Source organism: Lissotriton vulgaris, chromosome 11 (genome assembly GCF_964263255.1).
Source record: "Lissotriton vulgaris chromosome 11, aLisVul1.2, whole genome shotgun sequence".
In the NCBI taxonomy this organism is placed as follows: Eukaryota; Metazoa; Chordata; class Amphibia; order Caudata; family Salamandridae; genus Lissotriton; species Lissotriton vulgaris.
The window spans coordinates 705,634,649-705,653,688 of record NC_141699.1 but is presented as its reverse complement, the minus strand read 5'-3'; the positions used below and the strand labels follow the sequence as shown (position 1 = coordinate 705,653,688).

General features: G+C 48.3%; 1 protein-coding gene across 1 annotated transcript in view; it reads right to left on the bottom strand.

Annotated features, from left to right (window-relative positions):
- Nucleotides 1-19,040, bottom strand: part of PIK3CB (phosphatidylinositol-4,5-bisphosphate 3-kinase catalytic subunit beta) — a 1,054,351-nt gene that overhangs the window by 281,175 nt on the left and 754,136 nt on the right. Inside the window, exons 14-15 of the mRNA XM_086943780.1 lie at nucleotides 17,418-17,539; nucleotides 2,327-2,470 (exon numbers count right to left, since the gene is read on the bottom strand). Coding sequence (XP_086799906.1) covers nucleotides 2,327-2,470; nucleotides 17,418-17,539 — 266 coding nt within the window. The remainder of the gene's footprint in view (nucleotides 1-2,326; nucleotides 2,471-17,417; nucleotides 17,540-19,040) is intronic.

Genomic DNA, 19,040 nt, shown 5'->3' with positions numbered 1-19,040 from the left:
CCATACAGCCATACAGCAGTAGGCAAGCACCCATCCAAACAACAGGACAGAACAGCAATCATGGGTGGGATGGGCAAGGGGATGGGAGCCAACAGGGACCCCCCCCCCAATAAGAGTATTACAACAGTAGCAATGGAAAGATAGTGCACTCTTGAGCATCCAACAACAGACACACCCCAGTGAGGGAGGTCGCAGCCTTGTATCCCCCAACCATGTCAGGTTGGAACAGTCTTTCTACCCCTTTTGCACACTATATTTTCAAAGTGAATCACCTTGTTGGGCACAGGACTGGACGAGTAGGTACTCAGAAAATCTTCATTTAAACTGAGCGATTCAGAAAGTTACCTCCGCACCTCTCCCAACTGCCCCGAGTTCTAACCCAGTTTACATTACTCCCTTCTCTAGCACTGCACTACTTCCAGGCGCTGGAACGAGCCCTTTGCTTCCGCTGCTTTGCAGAGGCACTGCCTCAATGTAAGGACACAAGGCAGTAGACTTGCAGCACAGCCCAACATCTGAACAGCTGACTGGCAGCCGTCCAGATGGAGACCCTGCTCAGTTTTAGCCAGGGGGTGCTCTTAGCTTGATGCTGCTACACAAAGAGCAGTCACCTCTGTTGAATGCTTTCACTAAGAAAGCACATTAATCTCTGCACCATTCTGGGTGGGTTTTCAACAGCATTCACTGATATTATAAATGTGATTACCATCTTAGAGAGCAAAGTAGAAGAACAAACATGCTTGGGAAAGGGGAGGGGGGAGACCGAAGGGAGATATGAGGGAGGCTGCAGGTCCTCTCTTGAAGCAGACTTCATCACACTTTGCAGACCTCTCCAGTGCACAAAGTCTTGGAAGGATCAGCAAAACACAGGGTGGCAATACCAATCTTTAGTTAAGAAGATTAGTGACAGACATATGACAGATATGCAGCATGGAATGATGCACCCTCTTAAAATGGAGGTAGAGTGTTAAGTGAACTGTGTATGTTTTCTTTAGGGACCACTAACTTTGCTGCTCAATTAGATTCAAACATTCAGCAGCATATTAAATACATTATCACCCGAAGGTAAACAAATGTATGAAGAAACTAAAAAAAATCTAATTGGAGCTCAATAAGGAGTTAACAATCAATGTAGCAGACTCTTGCTATGATACAAGTTCACAACCTTCATGATTTTAAAATGACAAGGACTATTGCCCCTGAGCGGTGCCACCATTTTGGATTGGAAGACAGCAGTACATAGGAATAAGCTTTATTAGTGTCAATTAATTAAAATTGATACAGTTGGTCACAGTAAAACGAGTAAGAAAATAAAACGAAATAAAAATAGTTTAACACAGGGGCCCCACAGTAGAGCAAGTCTCCAATCCAAAAAAGCACTAAAAGTGAAACGAAAAATAAATACTAAATAGTTATCCTGCCACATTGACGATGGTAAGTGTTTTTGGGTCATTCACAGCCTGGTGGCAGTGGGAATTATATTGACGAATTTCGCAAAGCATGCCAAATACATGGGAACAGTGGTAGGACGGGACAGCCTGACGTCTAAGGCTCTAACTCCCAGCAGAGTCATTTTCAGGTCTGGATTTTGATAGCAGAGCTGCCAAACAGACCTACCCCTAACAGTATACACAGAGTGGGGTTTGGATCTATCCTTTTCAACTACTGACTTTCTTCGACCAGCCTCTCAGTTGTAGGCTTGAAACTTTGTCTTTCATGTCTTAGCTAGACTACCAGAGTATTCAGAGCTCCCCTATTGCCTGTTTCGATGTATCCTTCCACCGTCACTCTACTGAACTGCATGAGATACTTCTTTATGACCAGAGTTTTCTCTGTCTGATTCTACTGGCTGACATGTTTACCCCAATATGCTGACTTGCATGGACTAAGCACAGTAAACTCGGACACATTGCTTATATATGGTATTTTCAATTACACGTGCCTGTTTCCAAACACCAAGGATGTGGTATCGTCTGCATTTCAATAGCGCTTACCCTGAGATTTCTATCTTTTACCAATTAATTCTACATTTCTTGTATGAGTGAATATATTCAGATTCCATCGTAACTTATAATTAACAAATTGCAAGTATTTTGAAACTGCCAATTTTAACAGCACAAATAAAATATTTTCACAAGATAGTATATCTTTAGAAGTGAGATGTGGAGCCGATCCCCTTGTGAATTAAAAAATGCTAAGCCTGTTGATTCAGTGATACTTATTTAAAAATTGGAACAGTGTGATTATTTATTTGAGGTTTTAAAAATCTGTTTACATCTTCAACATACCTGCATAGTAATAGCACTAGAATATTCATCCTACTTACCGTAAATGCCAAAACAGGAACTGTCCTATTCTCCTGTTAGCATGTGCCCTTTCTAATAAGAACCTGGACAATGCACAGTCTAGAAAGGGTTCATATTTTAAAACTTGAACAAGCTGCAGAAGGTACTGGGACAGTTCGTCATCACTGCAAATAGATAAGAAGGTGGTAGATGTTGAACTGGGTGAAGTTAAATACTTGAATATCATTTTTTAAATACCCACAATGGCCCTCAAATGTGCATTCCCTCGGTCATTCAGTCAAGAACCACAGCCCAACATAATAACAAGAAACCCATTAAACAGTTAACCCCAATCACACCGTGTATATTGGTACACAGTTAGATGTGGACATTAATCAACAAAAGTATTTCCTTCATAAAGTTCTCCTCTTATTGTCCTGCACTATGAGGCACGAGACAAAAGTCTGACAGACGTATCTGTCGAAAGAGTGGACAAAAGTTAACAAAATTTAGAAAATATTCCTAGGTGTAACTTTCTATGCTATGGATTCTGCCATGATTTGACATGAAATTTATGTGCAAGTTTCTTGAACAAAACGTGCTACAATAATTAATAGACTCTGGAAAACATAGGTTAAACATAGGACTACAATTATTCATACACGAAGTGAGAATAAGTGCAAAGGCAACAAGTGGGAAGAAAAACCAATACGACACCAAGAGGGAAAGACATCAAAGCCTTGAAATGAAAGAACCGCAAAAGCACCAATCGGAAAGGAGCGCAAAGGCACCAAGCGGAAAGGGGCGCAAAGGCACCAAGCGGAATGGGGCGCAAAGGCACCAAGCGGAAAGGGGCGCAAAGGCACCAAGCGGAAAGGGGCGCAAAGGCACCAAGCGGAAAGGGGCGCAAAGGCACCAAGCGGAAAGGGGCGCAAAGGCACCAAGCGGAAAGGGGCGCAAAGGCACCACGCTGAAAGGGGCGCAAAGGCACCACGCTGAAAGGGGCGCAAAGGCACCACGCTGAAAGGGGCGCAAAGGCCCCAAGCGGAAAAGAACGCAAAGGCCCCAAGCGGAAAAGAACGCAAATGCCCCAAGCAGGAAGGAGCGCATAGGCACCAAGCAGAAAGGAGCGCAAAGGCACCAAGCAGAAAGGAGAGCAAAGGCCCCAAGCGGAAAGGAGCGCAAAAGGCACCAAGTAGATAGGACTGCAAAAGCAGGGAGGAGCACAAAGACACCAAGCAAGAAGGAAGGCAAAGTGCAGGAAGGAAAGTACAGGCAGCAAGAGGGAAGGAATACAGTCTGTGAGAGAGGGTAGGAAGACATAGGGGATTGGAAAACACGGGCAGCGAGAGGGTAGGAAAGCACAGACCGCAAGAAGGAATGAAGGAAAGCACAGGCAGCCGGAGGGAAGTGGTGTAAGGCATAGATTGAGAGGGGGAGGAGCGAGATGGGGCGCAAAAGTGTGGAGTAAGAAGGGGGGCACAAGCAGGAAGGGGCAAACAGAGCGCCAAGTGGGAAGGGGCTCCCCGGGCAACAAGCTGGAAGGGGCGCCCCAGGCACCAAGGGGAAAGGAGCGCAAAGGCACCAAGCGGAAAGGAGCGCAAAGGCACCAAGCGGAAAGGAGCGCAAAGGCACCAAGCGGAAAGGAGCGCAAAGGCACCAAGCGGAAAGGAGCGCAAAGGCACCAAGCAGAAAGGAGCGCAAAGGCACCAAGCGGAAAGGAGCGCAAAGGCACCAAGCGGAAAGGGGCGCAAAGGCACCAAGCGGAAAGGGGCGCAAAGGCACCAAGCGGAAAGGGGCGCAAAGGCACCAAGCGGAAAGGGACGCAAAGGCACCAAGCGGAAAGGGGCGCAAAGGCACCAAGCGGAAAGGGGCGCAAAGGCACCAAGCGGAAAGGGGCGCAAAGGCACCAAGCGGAAAGGGGCGCAAAGGCACCAAGCGGAAAGGGGCGCAAAGGCACCAAGCGGAAAGGGGCGCAAAGGCACCAAGCGGAAAGGGGCGCAAAGGCACCAAGCGGAAAGGGGCGCAAAGGCACCAAGCGGAAAGGGGCGCAAAGGCACCAAGCGGAAAGGGGCGCAAAGGCACCAAGCGGAAAGGGGCGCAAAGGCACCAAGCGGAAAGGGGCGCAAAGGCACCAAGCGGAAAGGAGCGTAAAGGCACCAAGCGGAAAGGAGCTCAAAGGCACCAAGTAGAAGGGACTGCAAAAGCAGGGAGGAGCGCAAAGACACCATGCAAGAAGGAAGGCAAAGTGAAGGAAGGCAAAGTACAGACAGCAAGCGGGAAGGAAGACAGTCTGTGAGAGAGAGAAGGAAGACACAGGCAGCTAGGGGATAGGAAGACACGGGCAGCGATAGGGTAGGAAAGCACAGACCGCAAGAAGGAATGAAGGAAGGCACAGGTAGACGGAGGGAAGGGGTGTAAGGCATAGATTGAGAGGAGGGGAAGCGAGGCGGGGCGCAAAAGTGTGGAGTAAGAAGGGGGGCAAAAGCAGGAAGGGGCAAACAGAGCGCCAAGTGGGAAGGGGCGCGACGGGTACCAAGCGGGAAGGGGATCACCAGGCACCAAGCGGAAAGAGGATCACCAGGCACCAAGCGGGAAGGGGCGCACCAGGCGGGAAGGGGCGCACCAGGCACCAAGCGAGAAGGGGCGCACCAGGCACCAAGCGGGAAGGGGCGCACCAGGCACCAAGCGGGAAGGGGCGCACCAGGCACCAAGCGGGAAGGGGCGCACCAGGCACCAAGCGGGAAGGGGCGCACCAGGCACCAAGCGGGAAGGGGCGCACAGTCGCAGAGTATGAAGTAGCACAAATGCAATGAGCAAGATGCTGAGATGTTAGCCTGGGCAAGTGTTTAACCTTTGGTCCTCGGATCCCTGGGGTTCCATGAAGCCTACTCAGTGAGAGCTGAGTAGCAAAGAAGCAAAATGTAAAATTAAACCCTTTAAAATATTCTCTAAATGTGAAGGAATTTGAAATTGGAGGTTAAAAATTAACTTAGTATCCTCATTTATTTGTGGGAGAAGTGCAAACAATAGAGTAAAATTTAGGAGTGGTCTCAACTGAATTTAGACAATTTCCATCTTGTCCATTAAATTGAATTAAAATATATATATATTTGTTTGAAATTTAAATAAAATATTTTATCATTTGTTTGACGGATGCTTGTTTCTATTTTTGTGTGTATTGTTTTATGGTTGCAGTAATCGAAAATGCTTTGGGGGGGGGTCCCTAGTGTCTAGGAATGACTCAGTGGGGGTCCCCAAATTCCAATAATGATTCAATGGGGGTCCCTGGATTCCAGTAATGATTCACCGGGGGTCCCCGAATTCCAATCATTATTCAGTGGTGGTCCCCAGGTTCCAGTAATGCTTAAGTGGGGGATCCACAGAAGTCAAAAGGTTAAGAAACTGACCTGGGACAAACACACAGTCATACCCACATTCTCAAATATGACTTCGCTAGTTGGGCAATTAATACACATTTCTTTGTATCAAAACGATAAACTGAATACATTCACACATACACTGAAAAATTCACACATCTCACAAACACAGAAACAACGTTGATAAAACAACATCCAAGCACCTTCAGCTAAATAAACATGTACAGCTAGATCACCTGATTGATGTGTGCACTTTAATACACACTAACCTCTACACATTAAACAATGTAGAGATTGTGCATACATACTGGCACGATCATTTAAGAGATAATTCTACAAATAGGCTCAAAAGCATATAGAAACAGCTATTGGTGTCCCCTTTCCAAAGATATGGATAAGGTTAGACCCTGACTGACAACCACTCAGATGCCCATGACTGTCCCACCTACTGTTTCTATAGGGGGGGCAGAATAAACAGGTGACCTCTCTCACTAAACAACAGCCAAGCACCGGCTTCCTAGGTTCCATCACAAATCTGCAATTTGCTAATGAGACCTAACATGGTTTCTATCATAATGTTTGATCATAAATTAGTGATCTCCTTCAAAACACGGTCTAGCATTTGGGTGAATAAGTTGTCTATCTGGGCAGACACATTCATTACTGTTTAAGAATTCACAGTCCTGCTTAGAACATATTGCTGTTACTATCCTTTTTAAATAAAAATTATGACATTGTTGAATTGTGTTTGATTTTAAAGACACCACTCCCAAAATCTGCAAATGGCTACAGAACGTTTCTGCCAGTTGGCCACGATGTCACGAGATAGCTGCAGAAATGGCTCATGTTTGTCAGCTGCTCTAGGATCCAATCTTACTGGGAATACATTTTAGATATAATGTTGCTGGTATGTGAAATAATCCTGCCCCGGGAAGCCAAACTAACTATTTAAGGCCATACTCAAAGTATCAATTCCAAGTGTGTTTTTTTATTGATTCTAATGGCATGGATTTTAATCACCTGTCACTTGAAAAATATTTAAAGTCTTAGACAACAATTATGGATTCAAGAAATGTTTGACTTGTATTAATTTGAGAAACAATTGAATGGCTGTAATCCAGCCAGCGCTTTCTAAAGATCTAGGGTATACTTAATTGAATTATTTTAACAACCACTATGATAGGGTAGACAGATATTGACCTCAAAGACGAACGGGAAATATTAGGGATAATCTGTAAAATGAATGAGTTGTGACATTATGTTTCATTGAAATGTACCTAATACTTAGCTTAACAAATAATGAATAAATAAACAAATAAGAGAGGATTTGCAACTTGTGCTTACAGTTCAGAGGTTTACTTTCAATGAAATCAAGAATGCAAGCCCACATACTATCCATAGCAAATTCTAACAGGGCCTTGCTTAGTGAAAGTTGAGAATAGAATCCCATTGTGTATCTATGCAGATAATGTGGTCCTACACTCAGGAGAAGCAGCAGAAGAAATATTTGGGCTCACTTTTTTAACTGACATGGGTAAAGATATAAACATGAAATGCAACACCCTGAAAAATGTCATGCAATAATTTAACATTTCTCTTTTGCCTTTTTAACACATGCACTAGTGCAGATAAAAACGTTCACATGTATGAAGATGCCTATTCCAAATGTTTCTTTGAAAAGATTCTATTTTAGCTCCAGTAGTTGAGTCTCATCGTTAAATGACTCCAGATCAAAGGGTACAACCGCTCAACTACACGTTTCCATAGTCTGTAATCTGCGAGAAAGCCCACTAATGTGGTGGAGAAAAATGAAAGGAGAAAGTAGAAGTCATTTCAATCCATACTGTTGGGCCATTTCTTGAGGATGGTCTCAGTGATTCCTCTGTTCATAATGGCAAACACCTTTGGTTGAGTTTAGGACATACCTAAAGCATTCAGGTTGAATGAGATCCACACTGGTACTCAGTAAATCAATGTCTTTTGCTGAATACACTAAAGGTATAGTTGATCACCATCAGTGTTTTAGAAAACAAAGTATTTCATTGTTGTTGTTATTTTTCAAAACTTTATTTGTGAATGTATATTTGTCACATATGTATACAGTATTAGCAACAGACATGCAATACATCACGCTTTTTAATTTACACCCAGTCCACAAATAGAGGGCGGAGACTCATCCTCTAGGTCGTTGCCATACAAAGTTGTACACGGTAGTAGAGTTCTCCGTTATGATCAAACATGTCCCTATACCCACCCCACTCACTCTCCCCAACTATCCCTCCCCCACCCATCCAACTCAGGTGCCCAATTCCTCCTAACTGTTCCGCCTCAGCTCCCCAGCGCTAACCACTCTCTGCCAGGATTATGCAATAGAAGCTCTTTTAACCACCTCCATCCCACCTCAGTGCTCAGTATATACTACAGTAGTCCCTCAAGGTCGCAGTGCGCTCAGTTGCCCTGGAACAGTGGCCGATCCATACGGTCTATATCTAGCAGAATGACCTCCCAGTCTAGTGCTATCGGGATTTTTCGCCTCCCGCCGTCTTCCTCCTTTCTAGGGGCAACACATTCTGCTCTACCCAATTTCACCACGTCCGCCCGCCATGTCTCCACCCTAGGTGCTCTCATGGACTTCCACTGCATTGTAATCTTCCTGATCGCTAAGAGGAGAGCTAAATCCACAAATCGCAATTTGGGCTTTAATGGTTTGGGGCGAGGACGGGCTCCCACAAAGCAATACAGTGCACTCTCCTTCACCTGTACCCGAGATATCTCTCTCATCATCCGGCAGACCTCGCTCCAGTAACCACCCAACTGTGGGCACGACCAAAGCATATGTAGGAGGCCTGCCCCATCCACCCTACATCGTGGGGACCGATGAGAGGCGTCGGGAAACATCTTGTGGATCCTCTCCGGGGTGAGGTACGCCCCATGGAGTATCATGGCTTGAATGTATTTGAATTTCACATTTCGGGACACTCTCTGTGGATGTTCCAGGGCCACCCGCCAGGTTATATCAGTAAAATCCTCCCCTGTGTCCCGTGACCAGGTCTCTCGCAGAATGTCAAGGGATAATGCTGCATAAGTTCTGATCCCTGTGTACAGCCATCTTACCAAGTGGCCGCCGACCCCCATGTAATGCACTAGGTGTACTAGTTTGTGTTGCTGTGGTTGGATGCGTTGTGGCGCCCAAGTCGTCCTGATAAAATGAGACACAGTGGCATGTAATAGGTAGTCTGTCCGAAGTCCCAGTCGCCTGCACGAAAGTGCGGTGGTCCAACAGTAGGTTGTCCCCGAAGAAACTACCCACCCCCTCAATCCCACATGTCGTCCAGTCCCTTAGGGCGTATTTGGTAAGTTTTCCCTGTGGTGTCGGGATACCTAGTAAGGTGATATTCTCTGCGTATGGCTGTACCATAGACATGTAAGCCAATGCCTTCTTCCAACAAAGAAGGGCGGTACGGAGCAGCGGGTGGCAGCCTCATGGAAGTCTACTCTTGGGTAGCAGTAAGATATGTAGGTCACCCCGGCCCAACCGGTCCGCTGTCCATCCGATCTCATGGACGTTTTTCCCGGCCAGCCAATAAGACAACCATTGGAGTTGACTTGCGTAAAAATATCCTTGGAAGTCGGGGGCACCCAGTCCCCCCTGGGAGGTGCTAAGTTGTAATTTACGCAGACTGATCCGTCGTCTGCCCGACCCCCATATAAGGGTAATCAGTAAGGACTTAATGGTCACAAAAGGTGCGGTGCGGGATACATATAGGCAGGTTCATGAAGTAGTACAGCAAGCATGGCAACATTACCATCTTTGCTATCGCAATGCGGCCCATGACTGACAAGGGGAGTGAGGTCCAAAAGCTGATGCTGCCACGGAGGCCGGCGATGGCCCTAGAAATATTGCCATCCAACTGGTCCTCCGACTTCCTATATATGCGGATTCCCAGGTACTTAAAGCTGGATTGGGCTACCGGGATCATGTAGGTGCCAAACGGCAGAGAGGGCGGATGAGGCCAGTCACAGAAGTAAAATCCCACAAATTTTTCCGGATTGATGGCCAGTCCCGATACTGTTTCAAATCGGCGGAAGGTGTCATAATATCATATGGTCGGTATCCAGGTCCCGGAGATATAATAACATGTCGTCCGCATATACAGATAGGAGATGGGACGCCACTGGTACACCCAGCGAAGCTGCGTGGGTGCGAAGAGCAATGGCCAGTGGTTCAAGTGCTAACACAAACCGCATGGGGGACAGGGGGCATCTCTGCCTGGTGCCTCGGTGAACTGGGTATACGGCCGATACATACCGCCCCGTTCTCGCCCTGGCCGTGGGATCGGTATACAGCAGCCTGATCCATCTTATTAACGGGGCTGGAAAACCAAATCGGCGCAGGGCTTCAAACAAAGGACCAAGAAAGCTAATCAAACGCTTGTTTGAGATCTAACTCAATACATCCCGCCTGTGCCAGCTCAGCCGGTGACGCTGTCATTATGGCGTGCAGGCGTCTCGTGTTGAGGGAGGTACTGCGCCCCAGGAGGAACCCACACTGGTCGCAGTGTATGAGTGCAGTCAGGTGGGGCTGGACACGTAGGGCGATAGCTTTGCTCAGGATTTTATATTCCGTGGCCAGCATGGATAGAGGCCTATAATTTGCTAGCTCCAGGACGTCCCTACCCGGTTTAGGTATGGAAATCACTATGGCCTGCATGGTTGTGTGTGGTAGATGGCCTTTCTCAAAGACTTCTTTGTAGATCTTCTCCAGAACCGGTACTAATGTGTCGGCATAAGTTGAATAGAACTCCACCGGGAGTCCATCCATGCCCAGCGTCTTGTTTCTGTTTGAGTGTTTGATCGCAGCGCGTATTTCGTGTTGGGTAATGGGTCCCTCAATCGACTTTTGTATCTCTGCTGTCAGTTGGGGGAAGGGGAGATCCCGCATAAAATCAGTTATTCGTGTAGGATCTTCCGTCCCAGTTCGGTCATATAGGGCCTGTAAATGGTCATGGATTGCCCGGTTGATGTCAGATTGTGCGTCTACTAGGTCGCCCGCTCGGTTACGGACCAGAGTAATGATTGGGGTGTCAGGCCGGTCTCATACTAATCGGGCTAGCAGCGCACCGGAGCGGTCCGCCTCCGTTTGTTGTCTTTGTAGGTAGGCTTTATGGTCAAGGGTGCGCAGTGTTTCTAATGTCTCTGCATGTAAAATATGTTGTTCCTGTAGAGCCTGTTTTTTCTCCGGATCCTCAATTGCCTCCTGTTCAAGCCCCGTTAGTCGGTCCTCCACCTCGCATAACTTTTGGTGTATCTCCTGCCTGGCGCCAACCAACTTCTCAATCGCCACCCCCCGCAATACGACTCATCGCATCCCAGACCACCCGGTTGGAGGAGGCAGTATCCCAGTTAACCTCCCAGTAATGTGTCAGGGCCTCTGAAAGGGTTGCTTTGAATGGTCTGTCTTCCAAGTGTTGTGGGTTGAGTCGCCATGTAGGAACTGGAGTTGGGACTCTGCCCCAGGAAATGGTGCATTTTAGGGGCCTATGGTCCGAGAAGGTCTTCGCTAAGTATTCTGGGGCGTTTATCAATGAAATCAGCGCGTGGGAACATAGGCATCGGTCGATACGTGTGTGTAAGTCATGTACGGGGGAGTAGAAGGAATATTCTTTGTGTGTGGGGTGTACCTCTCGCCAAGCATCACCCAGTCTCCAGCCCTCCACCCATGCCTTGAGAAAGTCAGTAAGCTTAGTAGCGCTAGCGGCCTGTAGGGGCGGGTGTTATCTATCCAGGGCCAGATCCAGCACGGCGGTCAAATCCTCCCCCCCTCGCCCCCGGAGTACCCAGGGAATATCTGCCCACGAGGAGAGTGCTCTCCCGACCCTCTGCAGGAATGATTCCTCGTCGTAATTCGGGGCGTATATGCTGCCCAGGACAATCAGTTTGCCATCTAGGGTACCTTTGACTAGGATGTACCTGCCCTGCTCATCCACCTTCCTTTCCACTTCAATAAACGGTGTCCTGTGTCGCACCCCGATAGTGGCCCCCCATGAAAATGCTGAGTATGACGTGGAATATATAGTCCCTCTCCATTTCTTCCATAACTTCTGAGCTTCAGATACCGTGAGGTCTGTTTCCTGCAGGAAGGCTATTTGTGTCTGCTGTCTAAGGAGGTAGGAGTGGATCCTGTGTCTTTTTTGCACTGCCCCTAGCCCTCGCACATTCCAGGTAATGACTTTGTACATTCCAGTTTGTTCAGCCATGATCTGTAGGTGGCAGAACCATTTCCGTCAGAGGTCGTGTTCCGAGAACACCGAGGAGCTGAACCCAGGAGAGTGCACCTTTAAATACTTCTAATATATTCAAAACAAACTTGGCGCAGCCATAGAACATAGCTGTGCCCAACATTGACAGTAAAAACAAACAGAGAACCAAATTTTTGTGCATTCGCCATAGGGGGGTGGTCTAGCACACGTGTTCATTTTGTTACCAGTTGCGGTCTCCACCAGCTCAAAGGTGGCCCGGCCGGGCACTTGATGCATAGAAGAAAGTTCAGTATGATATACAGACAGTGTCTGTGGGGTTGTCAATGAGCGACCTCAAGCCTTGCCCCGAGGTACTCAGTGCAGTGTCAATTCTAGGGGATGTGAAGTATATTGGAAAAGAGTCATTGTCTTCTCATCACGTGCATCACCCACCTCCCCCATACATGTCCGTGAGTGCCTGGACGGAGGTGGCAGAGCGGTCCTGATTTTATTGGACCTCTCTGCCGCCTTCGATACGGTCCCACATGTCCTATTGATTGACAGACTTCGTGCTGTTGGCGTCTCTGGGCTGGCCCTTGACTGGCTGTCATCATTCCTGAGTGACAGAACTCAACAGGTCTGGATGCCCCCCTACTCTTCGGCCCCTAAGAGATTGTCAACTGGAGTCCCGCAGGGTTCTACGTTAAGCCCGTTATTGTTTAACGTTTATATGACCCCGCTACTCTATCTGGCGGAACATCTGGGAGCCAAGATAATAGCATATGCTGATGATACTCAGCTGCTATTCACATGGCCTAAGGGTGTGTCCGATCCTTCAGCAGTCCAACATTGTCTGTCGGAAGTCTTCAGGTGGCTTGCACAAGTCCAACTTAAGTGCAATGAAGACAAGTCCGAGGTCTTATTCTTCGGCCCCTTCCCTGACAATTTCAAGGACCAGATTTGGCCCTCGGCCCTGCCTTGTCCCAGCGTGACGGGAGGCCCAGCTAAGAACCTGGGGGTCTGGTTCGGTCAAGATCTAAAGTTTGCCGATCACATAAAAAAATTGACCGGCATCTGCTTTGGCACCCTGCGTGCCCTGAGGAAATTCTTTCCTCTTCTGCCTAGGGCAGCCAAGGAGTCTGTCCTTCGAGCTCTGATTTTATCTCGGCTCGACTACGCCAACGCCTTATTTAGTGGTCTACCTGCGTACATGGTTCACCGTCTGCAGGTGATACAAAACGCTGCAGTACGTCTGCTTTTCTCCCTCCCAAGGAGATCTAGCGTGCGTAGCCACTTACGCAGTTTGCACTGGCTACCAGTACCTCATCGAATTTTGTTCAAAATTCTTGTGTTGGCATTCAGAGCAGTCCATGGCCAGGGACCAACATACCTGCAGAAAAGGTTTTCATTTTACGTTCCCAACCGTGCCCTTCGATCGGCCAACCTCTGTTTATTAACCACCCCCAAATTCAAATATGCACGTATAGGAGGCCAATCCATTTCAGTTAAAGCAGCCTCTGCCTGGAATGCTCTCCCCCTCTCTCTCAGAGCCTCGCCAACCATTGCTGTGTTTAAAAAAGATCTCAAGACCCACTTGTTCAATGCCCCGCTCTTGTAGTTCTTCCAGGCTGTTTCAGTACTTTTGTTCTCAAAATTCACTCACCGCGCCAGGATACCCCGTGGTAACAGAGCGCGTTACAAAAGTTTTAATAAACATAAACATAGTTTCCCAAACGGAGGCAGGCACCAGAAGCGCCAAATACAGCAGAAAAGGATACCGTACAATGAAGACTGCAGAGGTGTCTGTCCTGGATGTCACCCGACAGGTCAGCTGTCGATGAGGTCGTCAGCGGCTCTAGGTGTGATTGTAGGAAAAATCAGCACACTGTTCTCCGAGTCTGAATGCACCGTGTTATCGTCAGAGTCCGTGGCTATTTTCGCCGAGTCCTCCCTGAAGGTGCCGGCGAGCGAGAGAGCTGCCAGTTGGTCTTCCTTCTGGTGGTTCTGCGATGGGCCGCGCCCAGCAACTCCCTTTCCTGATCCAGATGAGGAGCGGCGGCTACCTCCCGAGCTTTTCTCCGACGTCTTCACCTCCGCCTCCTGAGACGCCTCCTGACTGCCGTCCAAGCCCATCACCTCCAGCCACTCTTCAACGTCCGCAGGGCTCTTGAAAAAGTGTGATTTCGTCCCGTGGATAACTTTCAAGCGGGCGGGGAAGAGTAATGCGTATTTCAGCTGTGTGCTTCTCAGTTTCTTCTTCACCTCCATGTAGGAGGCCCGCTGTTTCTGTACCATGTTCGTATAGTCCGGGTAGAGCGACACCCTCCGATTCTCAAAATGGATGGTGGATTTCTCGCGAGCTTTCCTCAGGAGGGCATCCCAGTCATGGGAATTAAGGATGCGGACAATGAGAGGGCACGGAGGGCGTCCCGGCCGAGGCTGTCCTGTCGGGATCCTATGCGCCCTTTCCACACAGAAGTTTGGGGAGAGTCCGTCCGTCGCTACGTGTTCCCTGAACCACTGCTCCATGAACTCTTCAGTCCGCGGTTCCTCACATTTTTCTGGCAGGCCAATCACCCTTATGTTATTTCTGCAATTACGTTCTTCTGCGTCCTTGACCCTTTCCATCAGCGCAGCGACCTGGCTCTGTATGTCCTGGATATACGTGCTATGGTCAGCCACCGTGGGCGCAAGGTCTGTGTGTGTTAGCCCGTGGTCCTTGACTTTGTCCGCCAGCTTGCCGTGGTCAGCTTTTAGGAGGGATAAGTTAGTGGTGAGGGTCCCCAATTGTTGCTCCAGCGCTTGCCGGGAATCTCGGATTTCCTGGAGTATAAGGTCCAGCTTGTCCGGCTGTTGAGTACTCGACATCGGTTGGTCAGCCAGGCCAGGCCTGCCGCCGCCGCTCATCCCAGCCCCCGTCTGCGGGCCGGGTCCCGTCGGCTCCCCCGGACCCTCTACATTTCTCTGGCCCTTCCGGACCATGTTGCGCCTGGCCTGTAGTACTTAGCCGCCCAGTGGGTGTTCCAGCCTCACGGGTGCCGCTGTCCATCCCTCTGTGCACCAGCTCCGACGATCCCGCGCCGGGGCTCCCAAGTGGAGAAAGAGCCCACAAGCAGGAGGTTCCGGCACCGGACAGTCGTCTTCTCTCAGGGGGTCCAAACCCTCCCCGTGGTTACATCAGGCAGCAGCTCACGCTGTAGTAGCGTCTTTCCCAGACGTAAGGCCTGCTCAGAGTGAATATGGCAAGCGAGAGCAGCTCCCCGTCACGGCCACTGCCTAGATTATGAGCCTGATGGTTCTAGGCGACACCGTTCGGCCTCTCTGTTTGTGGCCCCCCCCGACCCCCCAGCAGGGCCGGGCCGCCGGCTTCAGAAAGAGGGGAGGGGACAGGGTTACGGGAGATCCACGAAGGGCCCCGCGCCGCGGGGGCCGCACCTCGATCTCAGAGCACTCCCCCGGCCGGTTGCCACAAAATGGCTTCGCCTCCCGGCCCAGTGTTTCGTATCTGGATCACGGGACCCGGCGCGCCACTCCCCGTCCTCCTCACTGTGCTCCGCTGACTTTCCTGTTGTCCGGCAGTGTCTGCGGGGGGGGGGGGGGGGGGGGGGGGGGGAACAGGCAGCCGTCGCAGCCATCCACGGGGCGCAGGCTCCGCCTCCGCAAGTCCGGCGTCTACCTCCAAGCGGGCCCCGGGATTCGTAGGTCCGCCGCCAGGCCACAGCGCCAATCCACCTCCCGGCTGCCGAGGCCCGTGCCGCGAGTCTCGGCGCGTCACAATAGTTGGCCGTTCCGGCGTTCTTCCTCGCCGCCGGATAGGTTCTCGTGCTCCAGGCTGAGTTTTATAGCGGTTCCGCTCGGTTCAGCGGGCAGATGACCCCCACAGGTCTGTGTAATCCGGAGAAAGCCTGGCCGGGCACGGAGCACTAGCGAAAGCCGTCCGCCATCATGGCTGTTCGGCCACGCCCCCCGCGTTTCCTTGGTTACGAGTACTCCCAGAGGCATTATGTAAAGGTTAAACATCATTGGAGCTAGAATAAAACCCGCAGGAACTGCATATGAAACCAAATAGGTGGAGATCTAGAGAATTAAATCACTATATATTGTTTATTTCACTCAAATATGAGGTCAAAATTAAGTATGCAGCTTTTTCTTTTGTGGGTATTCAGTTCTAAGTGTCCCAAGCTACAGCCGGTATGGGGCAGACCTTTAAGCACGGGATGGGAAGCCTAGGTTTCTGCTACGATTTTAAGCACACTGCTCATTATTGATAGAAATGTATTCGAGTCAGCAGGGGGGGCAAAAGGTTCTAAGTGAGTGATTGTATGACACAGTCTACTTGGAAGTTCTTAAATGATCAGGCAGTCAACCAATCAAGCTGTACTTGTATAGCGTGGCTTATCACCCGAGAGGGTTTCCAAGCGCTGTTCTGCAGGTGTCAGTTGAAAAGCCAGGTCTTGAGTCCTTTCCTGAAATTTAGCAGCGAGGGTGAAGTATGGAGGGGAGGGGAAGGATGTTCCAGGATTTGGTGCAAAGTGGAAGAAGCAGCGTTCTCCGAAGCAGCAGAGGCGGATGCGTGGTATCTGTGCGAGGGCGAGGTGAATATTGGTGGTGGTTCATGTAGGCAGGTCCTTGGCTGTGGAGGGCTTTGTAGGCGTGAGTCAGAAGCTTGAATTGCCACCTTTTATGGATGGGGAGACAGTGGATGTTTTCAGGTGCTTGTTAATGTGGATTCTCTTGGGCAGGTTGAGAATCAGTCTGGATACTGTGTCTTGGATCATCTGGAGTCTTTCCATGAGTGTGGTGTAGGTGTCTGCATAGAGTGCGTTGCCGTAGTCCAGCCGGCTGGTGATGAGGGCCTGTGTCACCATTTTCCTAGTGCTGATGGGAAGCAACTTGAAGACTTTGCGGAGCTTGTGGAAGCAGGCTGAAGAGACGGCATTGACCTGATGTTTCATGGAGAGTTGGTAGTTATCACAGACAGTTAGGTTGTCCACTGAGGAGCTTGGAGATCACCAAACAATTAGAAACAAAGATGGTCAGCCTAGTCTAGATGAAACCGGTCTTAGGTTGACAGGCAAAGCACAGCAGTTGTGACTGAGTAAAGGTTGATGTCTTTGGAATCTGTTGGAACAATTACATTGAACATTAAAGTGACAGTGGCTATGTTGAGACGGAAATCTCTTGTCTTTAATGCTGAGGCCAGCTGGCAGATTAAAGACACCATGGTGCATGTTGTTGCAGTGTGATATTGATGCTGATGAAACAAGATGAGAGAAATCAGTCCGGAAGGGTTTGTTATAAAGAAAAGTTGAGTAGCTGAGGCACTCACAAACATTATTTGATAAAGGCGCAAATGTTAAAATATGTATTCTGAAATCATGTTCTTTCTGTACAAGCCTTCAGAAAAGCACTCAAGTCCAGAGCAAGATTTGTACTCTAATTCATAGTTTTAACCTTGGTGGTTTACCTTCAAAAACATCATAAATGTTACTTTCTTACAGATGCATACGTACCTCATTTGTTTCAAACAGTTTACTGCATACTCTCTCACATACTGGTCAGGATAGTTAAAATCAAGCAACTCCAATGCTTCTCTAGGAGGCAGCTTTGACCAAATCTGAAGCAAGGCTTGAAGCTGAAAAAGTAAACAAAATGTTGCATCAAGTTTAATTTATAGACTTTTTTAATAACCGCAAATACATGCAAGTCTTATTTTCTTTCATGCTAACACGATAATGCATTTCTCAATATATGCAGAAGACCACAATACAGAAAACTTAATTACATACAAAGATCTCATATAGCATAGGCTGCTCCCAAGAGAATGATACCATAATAGGTCTCAAACCAAGCAGGTATCAAACAAAGACACCCTGGAACACTTATCATTGATGATGAATAAGTAAAGAAACGAGAGAATTATGTATGGCTCTTACAAAGAGCTATATATAGCATGTATACAGGAACATGATTCTGTTCATTCACTGCTATGACGCAGCAACAGTTAAATAAAATTCGAATCACACTGTTGTTACATCAAACTTAAGCCATGCTTCCCATGTGTTCCCAACCACACACAAGTCACCAGAGACTACGGCCAACCAGCAAAAAGGTCGCAGACGGGCTCACTCGCCGTTTCCCAGTTTTCCACAAACCTGAGGAAGGCAGTTGAAAGAAAATAATATTCATCCACTGTCAAGCGTCAAATTGTCTGTCAACGGTTGTTCTCTTCTGATCCAAGCAGACAGGGAAATGACAGCTCGTCTGACATGGCTCTCCAAGAACATGTCACTGTGGGGGAGGTAATTGGAAGGCATTGATGGAGGTCGGTGGTAGAAGAGCAATTTTTTTTTTTTTTTACTTAGTGGGGCCAAAGGAAGGCTTCTCTAAGGAGAGGGTGATGTTGATGGATTATCGGGCAAGATTAATAAAAAAAAAAAAAGTGTCTTTAAATTATTTGGCTGGCTGGGGATACACTTTAAGGATGGTGGGTGTGGGTGGCAGATTATCAGGTAAGTCTATTCAATATTTGGTTGGGAAAGCGGCTGCCGGATGCCAGGTATGCTTTTTAAAATTTGAGAATGGGAAGCAGGGAATATGGTGTAGTGGTGCAAGGCATGGCACAGGAGTAGGAGTGAGCAAGGGACTGAATCAAGTGAGGCCATGTTGGCTTTCCTATGTCTCTTCACCCAATGCACAGCTGATTAACGCAGAAGGAGCTAAAACTGGTGGGTTATATATACCATAAAAGTGTTGATGAGTAGCTGTCAACAATGGGCAAGTATTTCACCTCAGGGTTCGGAGAACATCATCGATGACTTGAGTTTTGCTCTTTTCATCTAATGGTACTCAGAGCCTGGTTTTCAGATGGCCACGGACAGGAAGAGATGCTTCATGGCGTGGCCTCGTCAACCTGCTACCTAGTCTACTAGGGGCCCATCCAGAGGGAGGAGCGGGATGGACACAGATATATTTTGAGCGGGTCTATGTTTATTAGGGATATGCGTGATACATTGCATCCGCCACTTGCCGCCTAGGTTTTAAATGTAATGTTATATCTGATTTGCATATTATTGTCAATTTTTTACCTTATCAGGGAATTCAGCACTCCCAACATTTTCAAATGTATGTCATGA